A 25,706-nucleotide genomic window follows, 5' to 3' on the forward strand; every position below is an offset into this window, starting at 1 on the left:
TTGTTTGCTTAACCAGATCCACCTAGCTGTAGTTTTGCCTAGCCCACATTTGAATAGTTTGTTTGCCAAAAGGTCATGGGGGACCTTGTCAAATGCCTTACTGAAATCAAAATGGCGTTCCCTGTGTCTACCCATCCTGTAACCCTATCAAAAAAAGAGATCAGATTAGTCTGGCGTAATTTGTTTTTGATAAATCCATGTTGACTATTAGCAATGATCTTCAGAGGTTTTATTATCAATCTTCAGAGGTTTATTTGGTGTTCCACATTAGAACAGTCAGAATTATAGACCTGTAGTCCTGGAAGCCAGCTTGCCCACCACTGTTAATATTTTCCTACACTGAGTGGCCAGCAGCGGAAATTGGTGGTGTTCTAATAGGTCATTTTGTAACTACCGCCAAATTCTGAAGTGGGGTCTCTAGGCATGAGATTTTTTCCCCCAGAATGATGGTAGCACTATTTTCTCTTAAAGTTCCCAAGCCAGCCTTAACAATTTCCACTTCCACAAGGAGCAGGTCTTTTTGGAAAGATGGTGGTTGTATAAGAGGTATAGCTCAAAAGGATATATTCTCACGCTCTCTGTGTGTGTGGAAATCACTGCTATTGGGTGACTGGACATAGGAGATAGTTAGGATTGAAGTACTTAGAAGATGATGTTATCATCCCTATTAATACAAAAACCGTAGTGCTTCATCTTGGAAATGCCATGCCATTGCAAGTAAGATGGTGGTGAAGCCCATCAGGTCTGCACAATGACCTTCTTGTTTTGTCTTCCAACTATTAGATGCCTACTTTTCTTAATTTATTATTCAAGAGAAGGTGGGTCCCATCAGCCTATACAAACATGGATCATTAATATCAGTATCATTGGTTTTAGCACCTTTGACCATAGAGATGTTCAGCATATTTCTTTCCAGTTTCATTGCTTAGTGAATAGCACAGCCTACACCGACCTGAGATCTATACATCCCAGGAGGGAATAGATATTTCTGTTTGAATCCAGCTTTAAGCTTTCGAATTGACTTTCATTCTTTTAATTCCAGACTGCCTGAAGCCACATTTCCTTACAACATTAAAAATAAAATGCACTTAGGTAACAATCTCAGTTTGAATCAAGAACTACAAACACAGAAAGCTTTATCATCAGTACAGCACATCCAAAAATGCCTTTGTAAAATAAATCAAATTATATGAGTTAATTGATTCCAGGGAACATCAGCAACTGCAGGTGGAAAATGAATAACAGGATGTTTATTAATGAAGGGCTATTAATCAAAATTGACAATACCAATCCTTGTTCCTTTAATTTCAATGCTACCTGCAATGGACATAGACATAGTTGTTTCCTTTTTAAATACTGATTTGTAAGAAAAAGAAATATCAGCACTTGGGATTTTAGCTGGAGATGGAAAGCTGTTTGTTTAACCACTGAAAGAATATCCTAAATCCAATTTGACAGGCAATGGCAAAGATGCCAGGGGTAATTAATTAGCACTTAATTTAGACTACAGAACAACAGGATATGGAAGTGGTGCTCAGTGCCATTTCCCCCTAGGCTCCATCTCATGAGGGTCAGGAGTGTAGCTGTTGCAATGAAGGTCAGTAAATAAATTGGGGAAACACATTAAAACTGGACTTTTCACAATAGATATTTTTCACCCTTGTTACTGCTGCTGGCAATCATTGACAAGAAAAGGACCATGATTGGTGAAGAATACTGTGTACACACACATGAGTTGTGCAAGGTGAAATATGAACTCACATGTCACATTGTGAATCATACAGGAAGCCTACTACAGAAAGGGCTGTTTCAGAAAATGTCGGTAGTAGAAATAAGCAGCTGGAAAGATTGCAGGAGCTTCATAGGAGAGCAAATCCCACTAAAAAATTTTAGCATTTAGAAAATATTTTAATAGTGAAAAATAGGTCTGTTTTATATAGTTGGAACTGTCTGTACTACCCTCTAGGAGCCCCCAATGGTGCAATGGGTTAAACCCTTGTGCCAGCAGGACTGTAGACTGACAGGTTGGAGGTTCGAATCTGGGGAGAGTGTGGATGAGCTCCCTTTGTCAGCTCCAGTTCCCCGTGTTTTACCATCCTCCCACAAGGATGGTAAAACATCAAAAACATCCGGGCATCTCCTGGGTAAGATCCTTGCAGATGGCCAATTCTCTCACACCAAAAGTGACTCGTAGTATCTCAAGTCGCTCCTGACATGAAAAAACTACCTTCTGAAGATATGTAGATATTTTTTTTATCATAGATCAGTACTATAGAGATAAAAGCACATTGGATTTTATCCACATTATGACACATGGACTGGGGGAGGAGGAGGACTTCACCAATTTCTTTCATGGCAACTCCCTGCTGGATGAAGTGATTTAAATAATTGTTGGCCATGTTGGCTGGGCCAGGTAGAATTTAAAGTCCAACAACATCTAGAAGCCCACACACATCCCTTAGCACTATGTGAATGTAGATTCTGAGTGATGCATGCAGGAAATTTGAAGATTTAGTTTAGTCCATCATTTAGAACAAATGAGTTGAAAAGATTGGCCAAAAGTTGTGTTCCTGACTTTTTTTCATGCTAGTGCAGATTTCTCAGAAACTTAGGACTTCCTTGGATATAAGATCAGAAGCTTGTGCATTCCTTTAAAGGCCTCAGATCTGTAGAATAGGAAAGAGGTAACATGTCTTTCACAGGGTTGTTGTAGGTTTTTCCGGGCTATATGGCCATGTTCTAGAGGAATTTTCTCCTGACGTTTCGCCTGCATCTATGGCAAGCATCCTCAGAGGTAGTGAGGTCTGTCGGAAGTAGGAAAATGGGTTTATATATCTGTGGAATGACCAGGGTGGGACAAAGGACTTTGTTCTGCTGAAGCTAGGTGTGAATGTTTCAACTGACCACCTTGATTAGCATTTAATGGCTTGGAAGTGCCTGGGGGGAATCTTTTGTTGAGAGTGATTTGATGTGCCTGATTGTTTACTCTCTGTTGTTTTGCTGTTGTAATTTTTGAGTTTTTTAATGCTGGTAGTCAGATTTTGTTCATTTTCATGGTTTCTTCCTTTCTGTTGAAATTGTCCATATGCTTGTGGATTTCAATGGCTTCTCTGTGTACTCTGACATGGTGGTTGTGAGAGTGGTCCAGCACTTCTGTGTTCTCAAATAATATGCTGTGTCCAGGTTGGTTCATCAGGTGCTCTGCTATGGCTGTGCCTTTCATGTTCATGTCTTTCACACATTGCTTCTCCAAGCATTCAGCTATTTAATTTACTTAGTCTTTCTCCAAGAATGGAAATCTCTAATAGGAAGCTATCTCCAGCAGAAATGCAATAAGAAGCCCATGTAAAGACGTGTACAACAACACAGTGATATTGTGATATTGTCTTCCGCCAGTGAGGTGGCAAAAGAGAATGATCAAAATTGGCCACCTTTTGGGACAGATACAACTTTTCATGGTGTCTGGGCTTTCATCCTGGGAAAGGGTTTAGAAAGCATCTAATCCATATTTGGCTATGGGTTAGCGATTATTCATCAGAGTTACAATTTTCTACAGTGCTATAATGACTTGTATGAATGGACAAATATTTTCCATTCTAGTAACATTTTGCTAGTTTTTTTAAATCTAACACTCTAACTTTAATTATATGATTAACATAACCTGCATCAAATTATGAATATGTTAACATATTGAGTGAGTCCTACAAAAATAAGCACCAGATTTTTTTGTTATGCTACACAGGCACACAAAGGTATAGGTTTTTTTTAATCTGGTTTCCTTGACCACATTGTCATAATATACATATAGAACTGCTGATTGAATCCAGGCTGTGTAGGCAACAGAAAGAACCCTGGCTCCATACCACCACAATGCATGGCCACAACAAAGGGCAGGAAAAGATCAGACTCTTTCATTCGCCGTTTCTAAGCATTACCAACACAAGGGCTAAAACATTACCTCTCTGTGAAGTATATCTGTGTAGCCATGCATAAGTTATTAACTAGGCTCCCTGAGCACTGTTGCTGGAAATATTAATATATTCAAATTATACTCCAGCTACTGCAAAAAAGTAAAGCAGACAAAATCAAACAAAAACATGATGTTCTTTTTAAATAAAAAGGGCTGATTTTCTTTTGAAAAAAAATGAAGTCTACACCCTCTGCTAAAAGTCCATTTTTAATCATATACCAGTGCAATATGATATTATGGGTTAAGACTGTTGTTCATAATCAGATTTTTTTTTAAAAAAGGAAAATACTTATAGTTAAAGTCAAGTTGGTATTGAAATGATGTAATTCAAAGTGTTGACAGAGTAAATGGGAAGCCTTGGAAAGCCTTGATCCTGGCTGAAGTTCAAGCCTGACTTCTTTGAACTTTGTCCCAGTTCAGAATACATTGGGCCAAATCCAGGGGTTTAACTGTGAACTGGGATGTCAGTCCAGATCTTCATGTGAAAAACGTGTCAAATTTTCTTCTTGATGTACTTTTATTTTGAGACAGCAGGTTTTTTAGGGAGTAATGTCAGAGAAAATGTGTGCATTTGCATTTGCACACAATTTTTTGCACATTTCTGTAAAAAAGCTCAATAACGGCAAATGAGTTGTTTGGGTCTTTGTCTGACACTTCTTTGTGAAGGGGTGTTGATAGAAATGCCGTATGTGTGTGTGTGTTCTTGTGGAGTGTCATAAAGGGAAAATACAGGTGTGAATCCAATTGTTGGTAACATCCACAGCACTTAATTTCATTGAATCAATTGGACTTTTGTAGTTGCTGACTTAGCAAATTCTCATTAACTTGGCACATTCATCAGTGTGTCTTATGTTGGGACTCACAATTGGATGTAGGTCAACAATTCTGTGCAAATGCAAGAGTTTTATGCAAGGAATATTTTGCAAAACTGTCAGACAGTGCAACATCACCAACCCTCATTTGGCATCTTGGTTTTGAACTATTGAAGTGTTGACTTTGTAACTGAGAATGATTTATCTCGATGAGAATATTAGAAATAGAAGTAATATGCACCATATTGCATATGTAGCTATATGTAACTCAGTCTTTGAAATAAAGAAATACTTGGCCAGTTGAATTGTCAGTACTGGAAACAACAATTTAGGAAATTTACCTAGTCTGAAAACAGACTAACAACCCCATCAGAAAACCCAGATGAAGCGTCCCACTTCGCCACACTTCCATGAGGAAAGAGGGAGCAGCAGGGTGAATCTGTCCCTTCACGTGCAGCTCCCTCTCTGCGACACCTCCCCATCACATGGTGAAAGTGTCATCCAAGTGGGGAGGCCCCACATTGGCTCCATTGGAGCCAACACAACACAGGAAGCCTCTTGTGTTCGGGGTGAAAGTGTCTGGCAACTATTTCACCCCAGCTGGGGGCAAGTCCTCCACTAGAAGTCGCATGATGTTGTGTGATGTCTGATGTGGGGCCCCTGCCCTCCAGATGGGTGAAAGCATCCTAGGATGCTGATTTCACCCCATCGTATAACCAACAGCTGGTTAAAAATCTGTAAGTTGTTGCTTTCTTTTCCAAATTTTAAAGTTTACAGGAAAAGATCTTGGAATTTCAATTGCAAAACAAAAATGGTTTAATATTTGTAGTATACTTCACTTAGTACGATGGGGTTGAACAAGGTGATATTAAATATTGACCAGATCATATTAATTACAGTACAATTCCTTACTCAAGGATTCATTATCACCGTTTCAGTTACTCACACTCCCCCAAACTGGAAATGTTTGTGGGGTTTTCTAGGCCTCCCAGTGTGATTTTGCGATGTTTTTCTGTCTGGAGTATGGAAAACATAGGGTTTGCTTTTATCCATGGTTCCAGCTGTATATGAGAAGTGTTTTGGAATGCATCCCCCATGGATATGGAGGTTGTACTGTATATTCAGGGACCTCTTCACACTTACTTTTTTTCAGTAGCGACGGGAGTTTACAGCTTCAACCACAGAGCCCGATGCCCCCCATCACACCCTAGACAACTATGTCCGGGGTGGCTCTGTGGCTGAAGTTGAAACTCCCTTTGCCACCGCAAAAAATGGCAGTGGAGAACAATGGCAGGCTTCCCATTTTTCCATAGGTGAAGCCACCAAAAAAAGGCTTCCCCTCATGTGATGGGACAAGGGGAAAGCTGCGGCAGAGTGGGGTGTGAGGTGATGGGTCCCCATGCCCCTGCACTACCACTACCAGGATGCAGTGAAACTCCTTTATTCCAGCAGCACGTCTGACAAGGTCCTTGGAAGATTAAGACAAAGGTCATATATGATGGAAATGCAAATTTGAAAAAAATGTTTTCTGGTAGGAAACAATGAAATATCACAAATAATAAACTTGATAATATTGGTTTTTAGTACTATTCCTTTTTCAATTGGTTTATTTTAATGTGATATATTGTTGTGTAGTCAGAATAAAAAGGTTATTAACTTCAAACTTCATAATTACAAAAAAAAATTCAGGTAAGGCTTTCAGAAAAGTTTTATTCTCAAACAGAAGGGATAGATTAAATAGATGTTGTCGAAATGGAAAAATTAACAGAAGAAATTTCTAAAGCAGAAGATTATTTTTATGGCATTAGCATGGGAACAACTAAAGCACTCTCCCAATTACACCAAGCTATAACATAATGTAACACACATATAAATACAGCTCCACAACTATTAATGTTTTATAAAATTGTGTTTTGATATGCCATTTAGGGCTTCCCAGCATCAGTTGTGACCAATAAAGCTTAATGGAGCCTGAAAGCTATCTTTTGTGGTCTTTCAGGTTCCAGATTCTGCTCCCAGCTTCCACCCACTACTATCTTAGACATGCAACAAATCCATAAAACATCCCAAACCTTAATTGGTTACAATAGTTTGATTGTGATCATATATGTAGGTTGATTAAAATTAATGAAGACTTACATATGGATAGATAGGCAGATAACAATTTATCTAATTTTTCTTAATATATTCTATAGCTTTGGCATTCTGCTTCTTTACCACTTGTATTCTAACTAAGGACCTCATCACTTTTACCAATTTAGGTGTTCTGGGATATTTATCAGCCAGCTGAGGCACAGATGGACATGCAGCCCATCACGTGATGCTCCTCAGCTTCTCGTAGAACCTCTGCACCCAACTGGCATCAACACAGAAAGGCACACTTCTGCCCCAGGTGGGTGACACTTCCCCCATGTGATGGGGGAAGCATTACCATGTCTGCAGTTTCGCCTCACTTGCTGGTGAAACAGCACTCTGTGTGTGTGTGTGTTTGATAAGGTCCCTTATCAAATTTGAAAGTGAAACAAGGAAAAATGCAATAGTCTTTGTGGTGGATAAGAGACTGTCTCCAGATTACGGTTTGTGGCACATAGAACAAAGGACTGTCTACATTAAAGTCCCTCAGGATCATGCCACAGTATTACTTCTGGTTTTCTCTCTTGGTGGAAAGCCTTGACCAGCTCCAATCTAGTGATGCAGCTAACTAATCAAGAGCAGGTATAGCTTCCTACTCAACCACAAGAGTAAAATACAGTCTGGTTTATGGTTTAGATTCCTGAATGAGTTCCAAAGATATAGTGAGCCAAATCTACTAAAGCTTACTATACATTTTTTCTTATGTATTGATAAACACATAAACAATGGTTACCCAGAAAATGCAAAAAGCACAGAGATTTTTTCAGGAAAGATAATTTAACTGGAGAACAGATTTCTGGTTAGTTCTGAGAAAATGTGTCATTGAATAGGCTTGAATGTTAGTGACAGATAATTCTTGACAGGAAGCTGGATTTGCTTCCTTTGCAATGGCCTCACAAGAATCAATAAAGTAGGTAGCATCTTACCTTTTTTTGCCTTAAAAGTAGAGAAAAGTGAAACTTTCTAGGCAGCCTGTAATGATTATGGGTTTAGAGAAAAAGATGGGAAGAGATACTAGTTTAGCTTACTGCAAATTATTAGTGGAAAAGTAAGTCTTGGAAGAATGTTACATCTGAAATATTTTTCGTCACTTGAACATGTGCAATCCAGAGCTGGGCCCGTTTTATCCATTCTAAGGGAACAAACATTTCACGTTCCCAGATGCTCCTAATTTGGTGTGGTTTGGAGTATAATTTAGATCAAACATATCCATGTAAATGAGTCAAGGTTTTCTTAATTAGATGCCTCCAAAGGGGAAAAAAACTGGGACCACATCAGTAGGTGTGGGTGTGGTACCCACAATACCGGAGTCTTTCCTATGACCAAAGCTCAGTATTACTTAGGCACATTATTGACATTTTTCTCTTTCCAGTTTCTCAGGCACAATAATAAATCTGTACGTGGCATAGACATCAAGGCGCTGTTTCAGAGACGCTGCCTAAAAACACCATCTCTTTGGCAGATGCCTTCGGGGAGATCATTTTGCTGTGATTTAGGTCTCTCTTCCCCTTTGTATTTCATAGCCAGTGTTTTGTTCTCATTATAAGTAGAGTGCATTCCAATTTGCTCTTAACTTTCAAACTAATATGAAGATTTGTAGCTCTTCATAGGAGAGTGGTCCATATTGTCTCTGGGAATGTCGAATTTTGTACTGATTGCATCAACAACAAGAACAACAAAAGGCAAGTATGTCAGCTGATAAAAATGAAGATGTGGAAAATGTGGTTTCTAAAAAGTATCTGTCTTGATCTTCCCATTTACTGATCCATGCATACTAGCATGCAGCAGAAAAAGGAGTGAAATAGACTCCCCCTTTCCATACATTTCTATCTTTCTTGCCTTTATACATAGAAGACAACAATTGCTGAAGCAAGATCCTACATTCCTCTCCTAGCAGTAGTGCCCAGGTTAGAGGAATATGATAGGCTGTGGGTGCAATTTAGAGCATACAGCGATGTTCTGGTCTTGACATTAATGTATGTATGTATGTATTTGTGTTAGGAATAAAGCACATAAATTATTATTTATTCCAGGCTTGAAAAACAGGATTCCCATCAGTCAGGAAACTTTTCTTGGAATAATACTAGATCACCTATAATCTTTTTTTTTTTCAGTGTAGGGAAAAAAGTTTCCTGTGCAAAAAAAAGTGCTAGAAAACAGATTTTTGTGCAGGAAATCTGCTGAAAACAGGCTTTTGTACAGAAAATGTGTTTTTTTCTATATAAAATAATTCCTTCACATTACATCAGAATGTTTGAATATGGGAAGAATACTGTGGAGGTGTGTTATATTTTATTTCACAATAAAGAGCAAAGTACTGTAAGAATTCATTCCTGCAGACAATTATGACATTGTTAAGGATTTACATCCCTAGTGTGCTTTGTTAGTGAGCATGACCACATTCCATGGGTTATTCTGTGGAGATGTACCATGTGGAAAGATCTTGCAAGGAAATGTGGGGTTGAAACAATAAATTTTTATTGTTAATGCTGCTGTTAATCCAAAGCAAAGTTTGGCACAAACTTTGAGATTTCAACAACACTGTTTGTGTCATGCAATTAAGGTGATACATTAATATCTTAGCACATTGAAGTAACATCGTTTAATTTTTTTTAAAAAACCCCAGTATTTATTATATTTTATAATAGTATAGTAAACGATCAAAATTGCAAACCACACATATTACTGCAATGCAGGATGGAAACTGAGGGGGGGGGGGGACTCAAACTAGAAAAAGAAAAAGATAGAGAAGAAAAAAGATAACTTCCAATTTTCCTCTCAACAGTTATATACCTACCCTCTAACATACCTCTCTCCCTAACATAAACAACAGTTCTCTTCTTTCCCTAACCAATCCTTTCTAATAATCAGAACAAAAAATTAACATGACATTTTTGTCCACAAAAAAGTCTATGGAGAGTTCCCATTGTTCAGACCTTTCTCTAATCAAGTATGATCAATTTCTGCTAAATCAGTCAATTTCACTAACCACTCCTCCATAAATCTGAATTCTTCCAGCTAAAGTGCCAGCTATGAGAGCAACCCAGATCATTTGAAATCTTATGCCAAAAACTGGATCTTATTTTTGTCAGACTAAAGTAACAACTTAGTGTGGTCTTTTTGCTTCATAAAAATCTCTTTATGTTCTATAGTTGTAGAAGTATCTTTTTGACTCTAAAGAATTAAGAAGTGAAAAGATATAGATCATTTGGGACTTTGTCGCAAGAAAAATCATGTCCTCTACCTTGCAACTACATTTGGTCTGTTCTTCTCATGTTACATTTTTATTTTTGAATTCCAATTCTGTGGTTTCAGGTGAGTTAGACCTTAAATCTAAGCTAGAGCATGGGAATACTATGGCTTTCAAAGCTACCAGCACACAATGTTAATGAAAATGCAGGTCAGATGTTCAAACTGATAGATTTCCATTGGTCAATGTCTCCAGGAAAATGCTACTCACAACAATAGACCTTTTGTTCTTTATGTTCTCCAAGAACATTTTCAGCCATTTAATCAGGGGCAGTGATCATATGGCCATCTAGATAATGTGGAGCTACATTTTCCAGCACTACTCACAATTGGTGATGCTGGCAAACTCGAAGTTGCAGACCTATGACATATGGTGTACTGCACAGTTCCCATCCTGTATTACAGTGTGGTTTTCAATTTCCAACCCTTTCAATGTATGGACAAGACTACCTGGAATGTCTTTTCAATTATTTACTTTCACTTTCCTCTCCAGTACAGACAATGTCCATAGCTGTAAACAAAATGCAATTAGAGAGGCTCAAAGGCATTTTAACATTGCAATCCTATAGACCTTTACTTAGAAGTAAGTTTCATTGAGTTCAACAGGTATTGATTTTTGCCCCCCAGTACAATCCTCTGCCAGGCCAATTCAATGAGCATTACAACTATAAGCGGTTAGATGATGCCCTCTTACTATTGTGTATTAAAACAATGTATGTATGTATGTCTGGCTTTGTTTTGTTCTCTTAATGTTTGCATAATCCTTAAAAGTTGAAATTCTTCATTTGGCATCACATTAGGGAGAGGTACGGGAGCAAAAACACTGAGCACATGTTTAATATCTACACTGGTCTGAACCTGCTGAGACACACTTGAGCAAGTGGAGATCACATATATAAGCAGCATCTTTCTTCCCTTCAAAATATAATAATAATGGAAATTTTGCAGATTGCACTTGCTAAATGTTCCTAGCTGTCATACAATAGCTTTAATTTTTGATTTATCCACAGCATTCTGCATATCGCTGCTGAACTTGTCATCACATTGTCATTGCTTCCTTTTGCGTGATCTACTGTTGCATTCTTCTTAGATGTAGGTTGTTGGCTAGGGTATTTTTTTATAATAGGTAAAAATAAATCTCCTTTGTTAAATATAGCTTCCAGAAGTGAGAATGATCTTTGCTGCGCAATAAAGCCAATAAGATATATTGTTTTGTGACTCTGATTTCAAGCACGCTGAATGCTTTTCTACTTCATGGTGCTTTGAAAATGTGAGAAAGAAGCCAAATCTTTGTATGGATGGAAAAATGTACTGCAGTTTAGTGGCATGTTCATGATTTGTGCAAAAGAAAAAAAATGGTGCTAAACAGCATGTTTGTGGGGTTTTATTATTTTGCCCCACTTATATGATCAATTTTCTCTGCTGTGTAACAAGGGGCAGTGAAATTGATTGAAGACATTATTAAAAGAACTAACAGCGTTGATGGAGAGACAGAAAGCCTGATGATTTTGTATCTGGCAGAAAGAGAAAAGATGCTTGGATATGCAAGCGGCTGCTACCCTACAGCAAAACACAAGTGGCTTCAAAACATAAAAAAAGAAAAAATGGAACGAACAAGTTTCTGGAAATCAAAGGTGAATCAAAAGGAATTGGCTTCTGCTTGGTTAAAGCAGCCAGATAGGCCACAGTAACTGATCCACGTGATAAACCAAGAGGCAACTGCAAAGCTCCCTAGACAACTTGCCTGAAAGTGACTGCCAAGAAGCCAGATGCTGTTGCTGGAAGACTCTCTGCCACAGTTGGGCATCTGGGTTCAGTGCTTTCCACTTAAAGAAGAGGGGAGAGGGTGCGGGAATCTAGCGCTTGCCTTCCTCCCCTTTCATTATTTGTGATTGACCATCAGATATATGTCTTAATATTGGAATACTATTTGAGGGACTTTCAAAGGCAAATGTTAAAAAAATCAAGCCAAGTATTTTTAAATAAATGTAAAATGCAGGCAGCTCCTTCTCAGTTTGAAAAAAAAAACAGAGTAGAGAGACAGGAAAAAACCAAATATCCTGTTTGTGAGAATGGAAAGTTTGAGGATTCTTTACAAAGAATGTCACTCTTTTCTCTCGTTTTACTTTGTTTTTGTTAATATCTAACATCTTCTCAGTTATGACTTGACGCCTCGCTCTCCTTTTTGAAGGGTGGTGTATTCTATTGAGACTCCTTTCCCTACACTGCCAAAACTTGTTGAGTTTCAGTAAAGTTTTCAGGAGTAATACCAGTATTGGTTCCACAGGTAAAGTGTTCTTTAGGGATCCAGTAAACACATTTGAAAATCAGAAGCAATGTTCTAAGCCTCTTCTTGGATCAAAACTTAAGGCTATCATAACATGTAGACCTTCCGTGTTGATGTTCTTCCATGAATTCATATGATTACACAAAGTCACATGGTCATACTTGATTGCCACTAACTTGTGAGAAAATTGACTAGGAAGATTAATCTTTCTGAAAATTTTATTTTTCACATTTTAGATGCGAAGGCTCACCAAATCATCAAACCTCTAGAATAGGAGTCTTAACTGTACTCTTGTAGAAACCGCCTTGCTTTATTGAGTCCTACAGCAATACTACTGATACTATTACTACTGCTAACACCCACACCCCATCAGCAGATATCTATAGCCGCTTTAAGTCTCCTTGTGTAGAGAAAACGTGGGGTATAAATAAACATAATAAATATAATATCTTGTTTAAAATGCACTTCATCAAACAACAGGATGGCTCAAGATACAACATGCCAGACGCTTAGGTAGAAAAAGGAACATATTAACAAAGGAGAAATGTAGTTGTTTCATATATGTGCAGAGTAGCAAGCAGCAAGGTTTTTTGGGAACTTTTTAGAAATTCATTAGTAAGAGTTATCAGGGGCATATATTTCTGAAACACAACGTGTTCATTATCTTGATCTTATTCTGCAAGGGGCAGTCATAAGGGACAGTTAACTGTCTTATAGAGTGGGTTCCAGTTTACATGGAGCAAGAAGGAAACTGAATAGATCTGATCAAGCGTTCCAAAAAGAAAGGAAGTTAGAGTTATCACAAGTCAAGTAGGGATGCTCACATAAGAGAAAAGCCCAGTTTGGTACACAGAAGCAAAATCAGAATGGGTAGGAGAGTTTTCTTTGCACATACAATCACTTCACCAATATATTCAGTCTTTAAAATGTTCAGGTCCCAACCATTTTATGGTTTAAAGTAGGAGTAGACAAATTTAGAGGGTATGGAGCTATGGTGGCATCCCTAAACTCACTATGGGTCCTATCCTACCTCAGTGTCACTGAAATTATTGGTGTAGAGCTCTTCTAGCAATGGCTCTTTAAAACATAGCTTGCAACCATAACTTTTCAGGTATGAGTTAAGCTTCCAATGAGCATCCAACATAGAATATGCCCTACATGCCACTTACTAAAAAGTACTGAAGAGCATACAGGATATAGCCTTTCAGAAAATGAGATTCACATTTCTTTACTCTTTGAATTGACTTTGTTAAATGATGACATCACAAGATCATAAACATTTCTCCTTTCAGCTTTGCATATGGTATTCCAATAACCACATACAAGATTTTGGCAGTTGTAAACAGAGAGAAAAAGACTACAGCCAAAGCCTGTAAGAAATACAGTATTAATTAGTAGTTAGTTTAACTTTTTTTGGTGCAGTGTTTCCTCGCCATACAAAATAAAAAAATTCCTCACCAGAGCGTCTACAAGAGGTTCCTTATAGACTTTTCAGTTCGATGTAGAATACATGCTAGTTCCGTGGGTTTAGAGATGAATTTGAATATTGTATATTCCATTATTTCTTTTCCCATTCTCAGTTCTATTTGTTATGTGAAGCAAACAAGGTGAGGGGAACTTTGTTTATTAAATCTGAGGATCAAAGTAAATGTGTAAGGTGGCACATTTCTTTATTCACGAGACTGCCCCATTCTCATTTTTATACACAAAGTAATATGTGGCTGAGGAGAGCTGAACTCTCTTCCCAGACTTGCTTTACAACCCTTTTCTCTGTGCTTATGTTTGATAATGGAAGTGAGCCAGGAAATGATGGAGCATGAAAGGATATAAATAGGGTAGAGTTCAGCCCCTTATTTTCAGTTAAGATATCACCCTGGCTTTACACTTGAGTTATGCAGACACATGTATAAACAAAAATACCTAACTCTGTTGGTTTAGTTTGATCCAAAATACCCAAACCCCTCAAATTGGAAAAATATGCACATTAAGATGAAGGCATGTAGGTATCTCTTGAAATTTACGATGCAAGATGTTTATGAACAATATTTTCTAAAATGATGTATTGAAAGTATGTGATGTGTTGATGTGAATGAACACGGGGATCAGTATTTGAATCCATTCAGGAGTCTCAGCCTGAGCAAAAGGCAATGGAAACCCCCACCCCAAACAAATCATGTCCATAAAAATCCCATGATAGGTTCACCGTAGGTTAGAAATGACTTGAAGGCACAGAATAACACTTGATCAATTTCCTTCCAACCTGTTGGAGTTCCCAAAGTGATATATAATAACACTGATTAAAAATCAGGTTTATTCGGTTTTTTAAAAGACACCTAGAACACAATTTTTAGAAACCAAAGGCCAGGCAGATTAATACCATTTTGGCTATCTGCTAAAGGATCAACAGGAATGGAGCCAGCCCATTGTTCCTTGGGAGGAATTGCTATTGTCAAAGGTGCTGCTACAGAAAAACCTTGATTCATATATAATATAAATACTTGCCACTGTATCCTTTCAGGTTGGTTGGATAGGTAACTGTGCTTCCATTAAAGATGCATCAAAGTTACAAGCAGGTTCTCTGAGATAAGGTTTGGATATTTCAGCTGAACCTTGATACGTTTCTGCTATCTGAATTTCCACTGATTTGTTTTCTCACACCTCAGGACAATGGGTGGTTGTTCGAATTGCCATTTTTGGTTAGCAGCTGGAAAATGCGGCAAGATATGGCCCATTGGCGGCAACGAGGGAGCTTCCTGGGCTCCCCTTCCCATTGTTTTTAGAGCTATCGGGATGAAAATGGCCACACAGGACACATCAACCACTGTTGGCCCACCAAGTTTCAAAATGTTTGTGCCATCCCCAGATTTTTAGGAATTTCTTTTCTTTCTAGAAAAAAAAACTCCTTTAAAAAAATCCTAAAAAAGTATCCCCTGCTGGTCCTGTCCTATAACTTCTCTGAAAGCAGTAGCAGGTCACCATTACTTCCTGCCAAATGTCAAAGATGCACTTCCACATCACACACCCCATTACTACACTTTCTTTACTAATAGAAACATTCCAGCAGGCCTGTAGTGAGGGGGGGGGGGGTTAGGGGTTCAACCCCCCCCCCCCAAATTTTTCAGGTTAAAAAAAAATAAACCTGGTTTACTCATGAATTTTAACTGGTTAACCAAATCCCCATGCTAAGCCTATGAGATGCAAAAAATTAGGAGTCCCTCCAGAACTGCAAGCACTATCTCAAGCAAATATTGACAATTTATTCACACTGTCATTACTTGCAGCAATAGCTGATGTAGCGAAGCAACCAAGTTGGGGGGGGGGGTGTTGAATGCTCTCATTAAGGAGGCCAGACTTGGTGGAGGTGGTTGACAGGGGCGGAGCTGCAGGCTATTGAAGGCTGCTCTGCCCCCTGCTGTGCTCTTTGCTTCAACGTGAGCTAGGAGGCAGTTTTCAACTCGCAAAATTTTCAACCCCCCAAAATATTTTTCAAAGCTCACCCCCCCCCCCCCCCAAATTTCAACCCTCCCCAAAAAAATTTTCTGGCTACGGCCCTGCATTCCAGCAACTTAAAGCCTTTGCATTTCTTGTTTTCACAACATACTGATAGAGGTTCACAGACCACCATCCACAAACAAGCAAGCAGGCTGTCCCCTTATCAGAAAAACACTTCTGTATGATCCACTGGAAAAAAATTCAGAATGTATTGTGGGAAATCTAGCCATGTTCAGAAAAAACATAATGTTTTTGAAGCGTATTATATTAAGTGTTAAGTCTTAGAGATTCAGAGCAGACCATCAGCTTCACTGATTCGCCTTTCAGCCCCCCCCCCCCCCAAAAGGGTAATGGAGGGATACAGAGACAAAGGGAGAAGGATGACTTCAAGTCAGGCAGACAGGTGGCTGGCAACTTTTTATTAAATGAAAGTCAGAGAGATTGCAAAGGGTAGGATTGGTAAGTAGAACTTTGGATGGCAGCGTTTTGCTCATACAATTCTTATGAATAGTACAAATAATAATAATATGGAGAAGAGCAAACCACTGAACACCTGCTGCAATGCACCCTGAGTCCTGCCACATGCACAATGGAGGACCTTCTTGCAGCAACACCAGAAGCACTCCAAGTGGCCAGATACTGGTCAAAGGACATTTAATCAACTACTAAACTTGCAAATTTTGTGTTTTGTCTGTTTGTTTGTTTGTTTTGTTCTGTTAGAAATGTAATACAATTGACTGGTTGCCCTGACACGACAAATAAATAAATAATAATATCAATAAACTTTTATGTCCTGTTGGAGGTTGGAATTAGAGAGAGATAATAAGTTCTGTTGCCTTGACAAAACTTCCACAAAAGCCGAATAATTTTATTATTATTAGGTGGCAACAGCCAAGTTATTATTAAATGAAATTAAGAATACAGAGAGCACAAAGAGAAATATTAAAAAAATATCGAGAACTTGTGATGAGATTGCAAAGGCAAGAAATTAGTATTAGTGATAAGCTTAGGTAGGTAGGTAGGTAGGTAGGTAGGTAGGTAGGTAGTTTTCTGAGAATGAGGCTTTGCTGTTTGCTGGAATTCTTATAATTATTAATAACAATAATCTTTTAAAAGTACTTTCTGAAAGAGAGGAGGAAGAAGGGAGAAGAGAAGAAGATAAAGGCCACATTAGTAAAAGCTAAAGCAGTGGTTCCCAACCTTTTTCTTTTTTGACCAGGGACTACTTGACTGGGGATCACTTTGACGAGGGACCACTTTGACCAGGGGCCACTCTTCAACATTAGTACCAAAAGGGGCAGGGCTGGCTAGTTCTGCAGAAAGGAGCAGAAATAAAATAAAATAAAATAAATAGAGGAAGGAGGTTCACAGACCGGATTTTCACTCTCGCAGCCCACGGCTGGGCTACGGCCCACAGATTGATAACCACTGCTCTAGAGTCAGGAAGTCACTGAGAAATGGAGGTGCTCATCACATGAAATAGACACAGCTTTTGTAAGACACATCACAACTTTCTTCTATTCTGATTGGCCCAACAGACAGGGCTCACAGGGAAACCCCATGGGAGTATGCAGCAGCCTCTCCATGCACTGTGTGATGCTGAGTCGAACAGAAGGTAGCCATGACTGGCAGCCATGTGGTATGACTCAGTAAAAAAAACCCCAAAAAACATGGCGGCAGAACCCTTGCCATTACAGGCATCCAAACAAGCTGAACAACCCGAAGAAGCCAAAAGCAAACAACCAAAATGATTCTGTGCATAGGCCTACTATTCACATATCCTAGCTACAAGTTGTTTAGGGCTTTATAGGTCAGCAACAAACTGGGAACTGGTGTTGTTTATTACAGGCTCGTTATAATAATGTTGAAAGAAAAAGATCGGACTGCCGCTTGAACTAGCCTTAAAGTCAAGTTGAACTTGTGATTTCTAATTCTCATTTTCCAGTTTCGAACTTTATAGGACCAGTTTAACTTACTTTTGTAGATGTTCAAATAGTATTTTCATGGTGTCATAGTTTGGTCTTGGGAGCTTCTGTACAAGGTCCTTTATACATTTCACTTTGTTGTTATTGTCTTGGATTTCTGCAAAAAGAAGCAAAGGTTAGGATCCTACAACAGCATCTAACTATTTTTTTCAAACTAGGGTTGAATAAAATAGTAATGTTGAACCGAGATTATAGTAAAAAGATGTATATGAATGCACCTAAATTATTTTCTGCTGGGTGGGAAACTGGGTTTCAAATCCCACTCAAGGCCCATCTATATTGATGGCATACACCAGAGGAGTACTCCAAATCAGTGATGGGGAGTCTGCACAGCCAGCTGTCAAGTGGGAGGTATCTACACTGCATAGCTGATAGCAGGCTTGGCAGCAGGAAGATGTCTGCATGGCCCAGAACCCAGTTCAGCATCACTGGGTAACCACCGTTACTGTGACTGTCATGCCTCTAGCTCAGCAGTTATCTTCAGGCATGGAATTGCTGGTGGTTGTTGCTCAACACAGGTAATTTTATTTATTTATTTATTTATTGCATTTCTATACTGCTTTTCTCACCCCGGGGGGTGGGGGGGTACTCAAACATAATAAATGGTAAAAAGTCAATGCCAAACATACATATAAAAGCAATACATAACATATCTAAATCAATAACATAATTATGAATTAAAACCATTAAAACTATACAAAAACATCAAACATGGACATAAAAATATTAGACATTGCACCAGTCTCATTGTAATTTAGCCGCTTCGGTAGTCCTTTCACTTGCCAGACACCTGCTTGCATAGCCAGGTTTTGAGCTGTTTTCTGAACCCAAGGAGGGATTGGGCCGATCTTGCTGGAGAAGGAGTTCTACTGCCAAGGGGTCACCACCAAGAAGGCCCTGTCTCTCATCCTCAATAGTCGGAATGACACTGGATGGAGTGTTAGAACAATGTGAGTGATGGGAGGGTAGAAAGGAGGGACTGAGCCCTTCTTCCCTCCCCCTCCCATCTCCAATCACTCTAGCACTCTAATGGTCACTAGTAAACTTTTTTTCATGTCAGGAGCAACTTGAGAAACTGTGTCGCTTCTGGTGTGTGAGAATTGGTCCTCTGCAAGACGTTGCCCAGAGGACACCAAGATGTTTCATGTTTTACCATCCTTGTGGGAGGCTTCTGTCATGTCCCTGTATGGGGAGGTGGAGCTGACAGAAAGAGCTCAACCCGCTCTCCCTGGATTTGAACCCCTGACTTGTTGGTCAGCAGTCCTGCCAGCACAAGGGTTTAACCCATTGTGCCACCAGGGGCTACTAAACTGAGGAGATGACAGTCATGGAAAGAGCTAACTTCTGTTCCAAGGCTTCAGAAATACAAGGAAAGCCATGGCCAATTCTGAATCAGAACCAGCCCAATGGTTTACATATGGCTAAAGTGGGGGTGAGCTCCCGAGCTTTGAGGAAGTTTTGGGGTATGCCCAACAAGGCTATATTAAGCGGCCTTAGTGTGCATTGTGGTGAATTAGCCTCATGCATCATGTGGATACCACAAGATTCATTCACCCCCACCCTGCTTCATTTGGTCCATGTAGATGGCCCTCAGTCATAGAAACTTTGGGCAAGTACTATCTCCAGCTAAGAGGAAGACAATGCCTCCTTTGAACAAACTCACCAAGGACACCATATAATACAAGACAACATAACAAACACACATGCACATTAATACATTAAGTAGAAAACCCTGTGGTCAATAAAGATTTCTGAGACGTCTTTTGATTTTCTGTAAAAGCAGAAAATATGTTTTGAAAGACTGATAGGAAATTCCCAGTTTGTATTCATGTTTTTTCCAATTTTATACTGGGTTAAAATAAACTGAGAGATACTATAGATAGATAGTGTGATCATGCTGTGAGTTGATAAAAAAATATTCTGGAACGAATGAGGTATGTATGGAAAATAAAATCAGAAAGAACAGAAATAAATCTGGTACTTCCTGGTCTTTTTAATCAGTCTGAATGCACCCTCCATTTTTTCCTACTTAGTTTTTTGGATATTAAAATGTCGATTTTTATCCATCTTGTATAACTAAGCAAAGATTGTCTTGCTGTCTCTATTTGGTAGTTTCAAGCTAGGATTCATATCCAAGAGATGGTTCTGCTGGCAAATGTGTCACAAGTGTAGATTTAAGAGTGGGAGATCTCCCACCCTTGTAAGCTCTTGGAGATGATTAGTACCATTTCTGGAGGACCAAGAAACAATCTAGAGCAGGATTTTGGGCACTACAGAGGGTTGCATGTAGTAGGGGAAGAGATTTCATTCACACTGATGGTTGAAAGTTTGAACGGCACTAAGGGCCTCATCACAAAGGCATCACTGTGAAAGGATAGGGGTCTGTCACTCTGAGCAGAGCTCCCTCTTGGTGATGCTTTCCCCATCATATGGGGGAAGTGTTGCCTTCTGGTAGAGGACTCGTGCTGGCTTCATTGGAACTATTAGAGGCAGCACAACACAAGAAGCCCCCCGTGTTTTGAGGAAAGCCCCCAGCAATGTTTTCATCCCGGTTGGGGGAAGACCTCCACCAGAATTCACATGACGTCACGTGATGGCTGGCATGAGTCTCCATACAGAAGACGGGATGAAAGTGTCATAGGATGGTAAATTACCCTGATTTGATGAGGTCATTACATTGAAGTCCAAAAAGCGGGCAAGAATGGGGGGATTCACCAAGCAGTGTGCCAAATGTGGTAGGCAGCAGGGGAAATCATTGCTCCATACCCAGTATTGCCAGATTGGCCGTTTTCCTCATCACACAGGGAAAAGAGTCAATGCATGGCTTCCCCTGTGCTTCCCCTGTTCTAATCAATGAGAATATGGGAAGTCTCTCATGTTTTTGAGGGATCTGTCTTAGGATGCTTCCAGGATGGAGCCAGAATGGAGCCCTGTTGGAAGTAGCCCTACGCCATGTGATGGACTCTGTCAGGCTTTGCCCTTGCTCCATCCTGAAAGCATCCTAGGATGGAGACAAAGGTTCTGTGTGTCTCTGTGTATGTTTTGGCTGAAAATGCATTTTGGGTAGGTACTATGGGAAGGAAGGAGCTGCCTGGTTTTGTTTTGTTTTGTTTTTTGCCATTTCTCCCCTTTCTAGTATCAGACACACTCTCCATTTCACATACTAGATCGATGACCTCTGTTAAAAGGTCTTTCCTGTTAAAACTATGTGTTGTTTTGTTTGTTCCGTATGTTTTTAAGCCTAAAAAAAGAAATACACAGTATTTCTGGAGTAGCTATGTACACTTGAGTGAATACGGGATATATGCCTTATTCACTCAGAACTGAGCCTTCCTCTTCCCAGGCAGAAAATCCCTGAAAACAAACATTAATTTTGTAATTTTTGATTAAAGGCTGCCATTTGACTATGCCATTTACTACTTGAGCATACATGGATTTTGGTATCCATGGGGTTCCTGGAACCAAAACCAAGCAGATATTGAGTTCCCGCCATACACAATTTATATTTATTATTTGTTTGTTTGTTTTTAAAAACAAAACAGCAGAAGCTTTACAGTAGCGAATCTGAGCAGAACAAGTTCAGATTAGAGATGGTAAATGTCGTGGTTGAATACTACTTTGCACATAGAAAGCTAACAAGGTGGGGAGTAAGCTGGAAGGGGAGTAAGTCTTGTTTCTGACTTGCAAATTTGGGCTTGCTTGGTTTTTAAAAAAATGAAGATGTGATTCTGTGTTCTCATATGTTAGAACATGAGCCTGAAGAGTTGTAGCTCATACAAGGATTTCTACTTCATTAGGAATTAGGCCAGATGAGTCTCCAATTCTAGACCTTGCTACTGAAGGATTGAGGTCACTTTCTCTGTGTTACCTTTCTTTGGTAAGTACAGAACTTTTCATCGAGGTAAATCTTTGGTAATGTCATTTCTTCTTTTTGTATTCCTCTTAGTATTTATTTCTTTAGCTCCATCAATGTACATGGTGTCCAAAAACAGAACAATAAAAAGAGCTTTCCCTGCTGCACATTGATTTATTTATGCTGACTCCAAATCAGGCTAACTGACTGGATGCTGGCCATCTAGTCTTTTATTGTGTGTTTAAAATTCATTTCGAAAGGTTTGTTTTTCTGTAATGGTTATAATAAAGTTGTTGTTTTTAAAATTTACATTACATGGTTGTTAGCTACCTTAAGCCGCTTTTTTGTAGAAAAAAAGGCATGAATTAAATAAAGAAAGTGATAGATTGTACTAATTATATTTGGGGCATATCTCACATATTTTACTGTATTCCTCCCATGCTCATATGCTTTATTTTCATGCTGTCTAGCGATCATTTCTTAAAGTCATGTTGACATCCTTAGTCTACATCCTGTCCCTTGCCTGATATCCTTTCAATCATTTCATAACTGCTTTTTTGTAGAAAACAATTAGTTAGTAATGAAAGAATATGAGACTGAGACCTACAATCGCCTTTGTGATGTGAAACTTCTTTTGATGATGCGATAATAGTGTTGCTGCTGACTGACTCTGGATAAGCATACTTTTTAAAAATGCGATTAATGGTTTCAAGCCTTAAAATATGGTTTCTGACGAAGATATTTGCATGAGATGTCGAAGCATGTATAGCTGTGCTTTCATTTTGCAAAAGATAAGATAAAATAAATGTTCAAGGCTTTGACACAGGGAAACCGCTTTACATGCTGCAGGTTGTAGATAACCTGACTGTTGTTACTGGCCTGATCCAGTGCAGTTCAAAAGTTAGAAATTATTCTCATTGTTTAATTGTCCTACCTACCTCTCAAGCATTTTGGAGCCTCTATTAAAGAGAAGATACATTAGTTGTGGAAGAAACAGTTTATCCCTAACCTGGGATTTTGGCCTGCATCAATAGGAGCATAGTGTCTAGATCTAGGGAAGTAATGCTACCCCTCTATTCTGCTTTGGTTAGACCACACCTGGAATATTGTGTCCAAATCTGGGCACCACAATTGAAGAGAGATATTGACAAGATGGAATGTGTCCAGAGGAGGGCGACTAAAATGATCAAGGGTCTGGAGAACAAGCCCTATGAGGAGTGGCTAAAGGAGCTGGGCATGTTTAGCCTGAAGAAGAGAAGGATGAGAGCAGATATGATAGCCATGTATAAATATGTGAGAGGAAGTCACAGGGAGGAGGGAGCAAGCTTGTTTTCTGCTTCCCTGGAAACTAGGACATGGAACAATGGCTTCAAACTACAAGAAAGAAGATTCCATCTGAACATGAGGAAGAACTTCCTGACTGTGAGAGCTGTTCAACAGTGGAACTCTCTGCCCCAGATTGTGGTGGAGGCTCCTTCTTTGGAAGCTTTTAAACAGAGGCTGGATGGCCATCTGTCAGAGGTGCTTTGAATGCAATATTCCTGCTTCTTGGCAGGGGGTTGGACTGGATGGCCCATGAGGTCTCTTCCAACTCTATGAGTCTATGATTCTATAATTCCACAATTTGACTTTATGTTATTCGAGACATGTCTGATTAAAAATTCTTAAAAATTGCAATGATCAAAATATGCAAAATTAAAAACACACATCCACTAAATCTGTTTGTTACAGAGTGTAAAATTGGCCTCTTCAGTTTCGAGCTTTGAGCACAGGGCCTGACAAAGATTGTGACAAATAGCCAATTCATTGCTAAAGCACAGAAGTAATGTTGCATATCACTATTTTATGAATCAACATATTTGCTAATTGTTATCTGACTGAAAAAGAAGAAAAACAGGCAACATGTGGCAACTTTAGTCAGCATTTCTGAGCTGGGAATGATAAACACCTCTGCCTGGCTCTGGCATTTATCAGTACTGAGATATTATTACCACATAGGCTCACAGCATGGTTACTGTTATCATCAGGGAAAAAAGAGAGAACTAATCTTAATGGTTTGTAAAGCCGTTACCTGCACTGGTCTGACATTTATCATGATCGTCTTACCACATGGGTCCTCCATAGCAAAGGTATTTTATCTAGAAGGGACATCACTATGAATTATTATTTGCAGCTAGGTAGAAAATTGTATGTTGTAGATACCTTTTCTCATTATAAATCACAGTCACATTTCACCATTTCCCACACAAAGCTGCTGAGGCTAGGCTTTTTGCCATAACACTCACTCTCTCTTTTATAGTTCCATGAAAATATTGGATATTCTTTCATTAGAAAGGGGTGATACGATCTCACCGCGTGAGATCCCACCCCAACCCCCAAATTGTATTACAAAACATGTGTTTTTTTTTTTTTTAAAAGAATGAAAAAAATCGACAGATTGAAAACATGATCTGCTAAACAAAACAATTCAGATTTGCTGCTTCTGGGGACATGGGAAAGGGGCAATGTCACACTCATGGTCTTGTAGCACACAACCACACTAAGGCCTTTCTGAACCTCTATTCACATTATTTCAATGGCCAAGGAGTTGGGCATGAATTTTGTAAATCCAGATTATTATTCAGTAACTCAGCTACTCATGGCTATGATGAGAAATGTGGTGTTTCATTCAATATGTTTGAGGGGGAAAAAACACTTCAATTACATCAGGCTTTCTAGGATTGCTTTAGACCAAAAAATGTACGAATGGGGGTTAGCAGGGGCAAAATATGTTTGTGACACTCATAGCACAATTACAGGAAACTTACTGATTACAACAAGAATTGTGTATCATGTAGAGCAGAACCCGCCGTATTACAAGGAGAGACAGAGAGTGGTCAGACAGTTTACGAAAAACAAATCTTACAGTCTTTTGCCTCTAAAATATTCCTAATCCACACAACTGATGCTTTCAATCATTAATTTTAAATGACTGTGGATATTATTGCAAATCACTTAATTTTTTTTACTGGACAGGAAGCTCAGGATTTTTTCCCCTTCCATTTGTGAGGAAGAGAGCTACGTCTTCAGCCTCACGTAAATTCATTATGTTGCAAGGTAGTGGAGTTTGACCTCTGCCCCATCCTCAATCTTGTGGCATTATGCACGGTTGACCGACTTGGTGTCATTTTACCCCACTACTGCCTTCTCTTCCCTAAGAACTTCAGAAAAAATGTGTGCAAGTTTAATGTTAAACTGGCATTTATGATTCACCTTAACACTTAGCCTGATTGGGGATCTTGAGCTTTTATACCATTGTGTCCCATGGGATCTTATTTTTCAAGAGTATGTGGCCAGGCTTCAAAGTCAATTGAAAATGTTATCATGTTTTTTCAGATTTTTTTTAAAGCATCTTTCTCTCTCCGTGTCTCTCCCCCTTTCCCTGTTTTACTCATCCTGGTTATCTAGGGCTCGTTTTACATCAAGTTCCTGAGAAAAAAACTTCTTGTTTCCCCCTTCAAACAAGACTATTTCAACTCCCAGTTTCATCTATCAGTCTGCCTCATTTACCTCTGCTTGGGGGGAAAACAACAATGGAGTGAACCAGGTTGAGATTTTGAGTGCTGCAGGAAAATGTGCGTCTGATTTTGGCTATAACCAGCCATCGTGTTGGGCAGACGCTTTGCAAGCTCCCCCACTGTGCTGCTGTGCAAGCTTCCCTGCTGGTATGTTTGCTATAGTTTTAATGTCTGTGAAAAATTTCGAGGCAACTAAATTATGCTGTGCCCTCTTGGATGTAAATAAAACATCCTATTTAGACAATCTCTATTGTCCTTGCTCAGTTTCAGTAGCTCGGTGCCAGCCTGATTTTATAAATATATCTCCCTCATCACTCCCAAATCTTGTACCTTAAATGTGAAATGCTGCTAAAACAGAATGCATGATT

General features: G+C 39.1%; 1 protein-coding gene across 1 annotated transcript in view; it reads right to left on the reverse strand.

Moving 5' to 3' along the window:
* The window catches only part of ARHGAP15 (Rho GTPase activating protein 15), a 493,308-nt gene that overhangs the window by 10,565 nt on the left and 457,037 nt on the right, over positions 1-25,706 (reverse strand). The window contains exon 13 of the mRNA XM_067472779.1: positions 17,920-18,025. Coding sequence (XP_067328880.1) covers positions 17,920-18,025 — 106 coding nt within the window. The remainder of the gene's footprint in view (positions 1-17,919; positions 18,026-25,706) is intronic.

The sequence above is a fragment of the Anolis sagrei genome, chromosome 1 (genome assembly GCF_037176765.1).
Source record: "Anolis sagrei isolate rAnoSag1 chromosome 1, rAnoSag1.mat, whole genome shotgun sequence".
Taxonomy (NCBI): Eukaryota; Metazoa; Chordata; class Lepidosauria; order Squamata; family Dactyloidae; genus Anolis; species Anolis sagrei.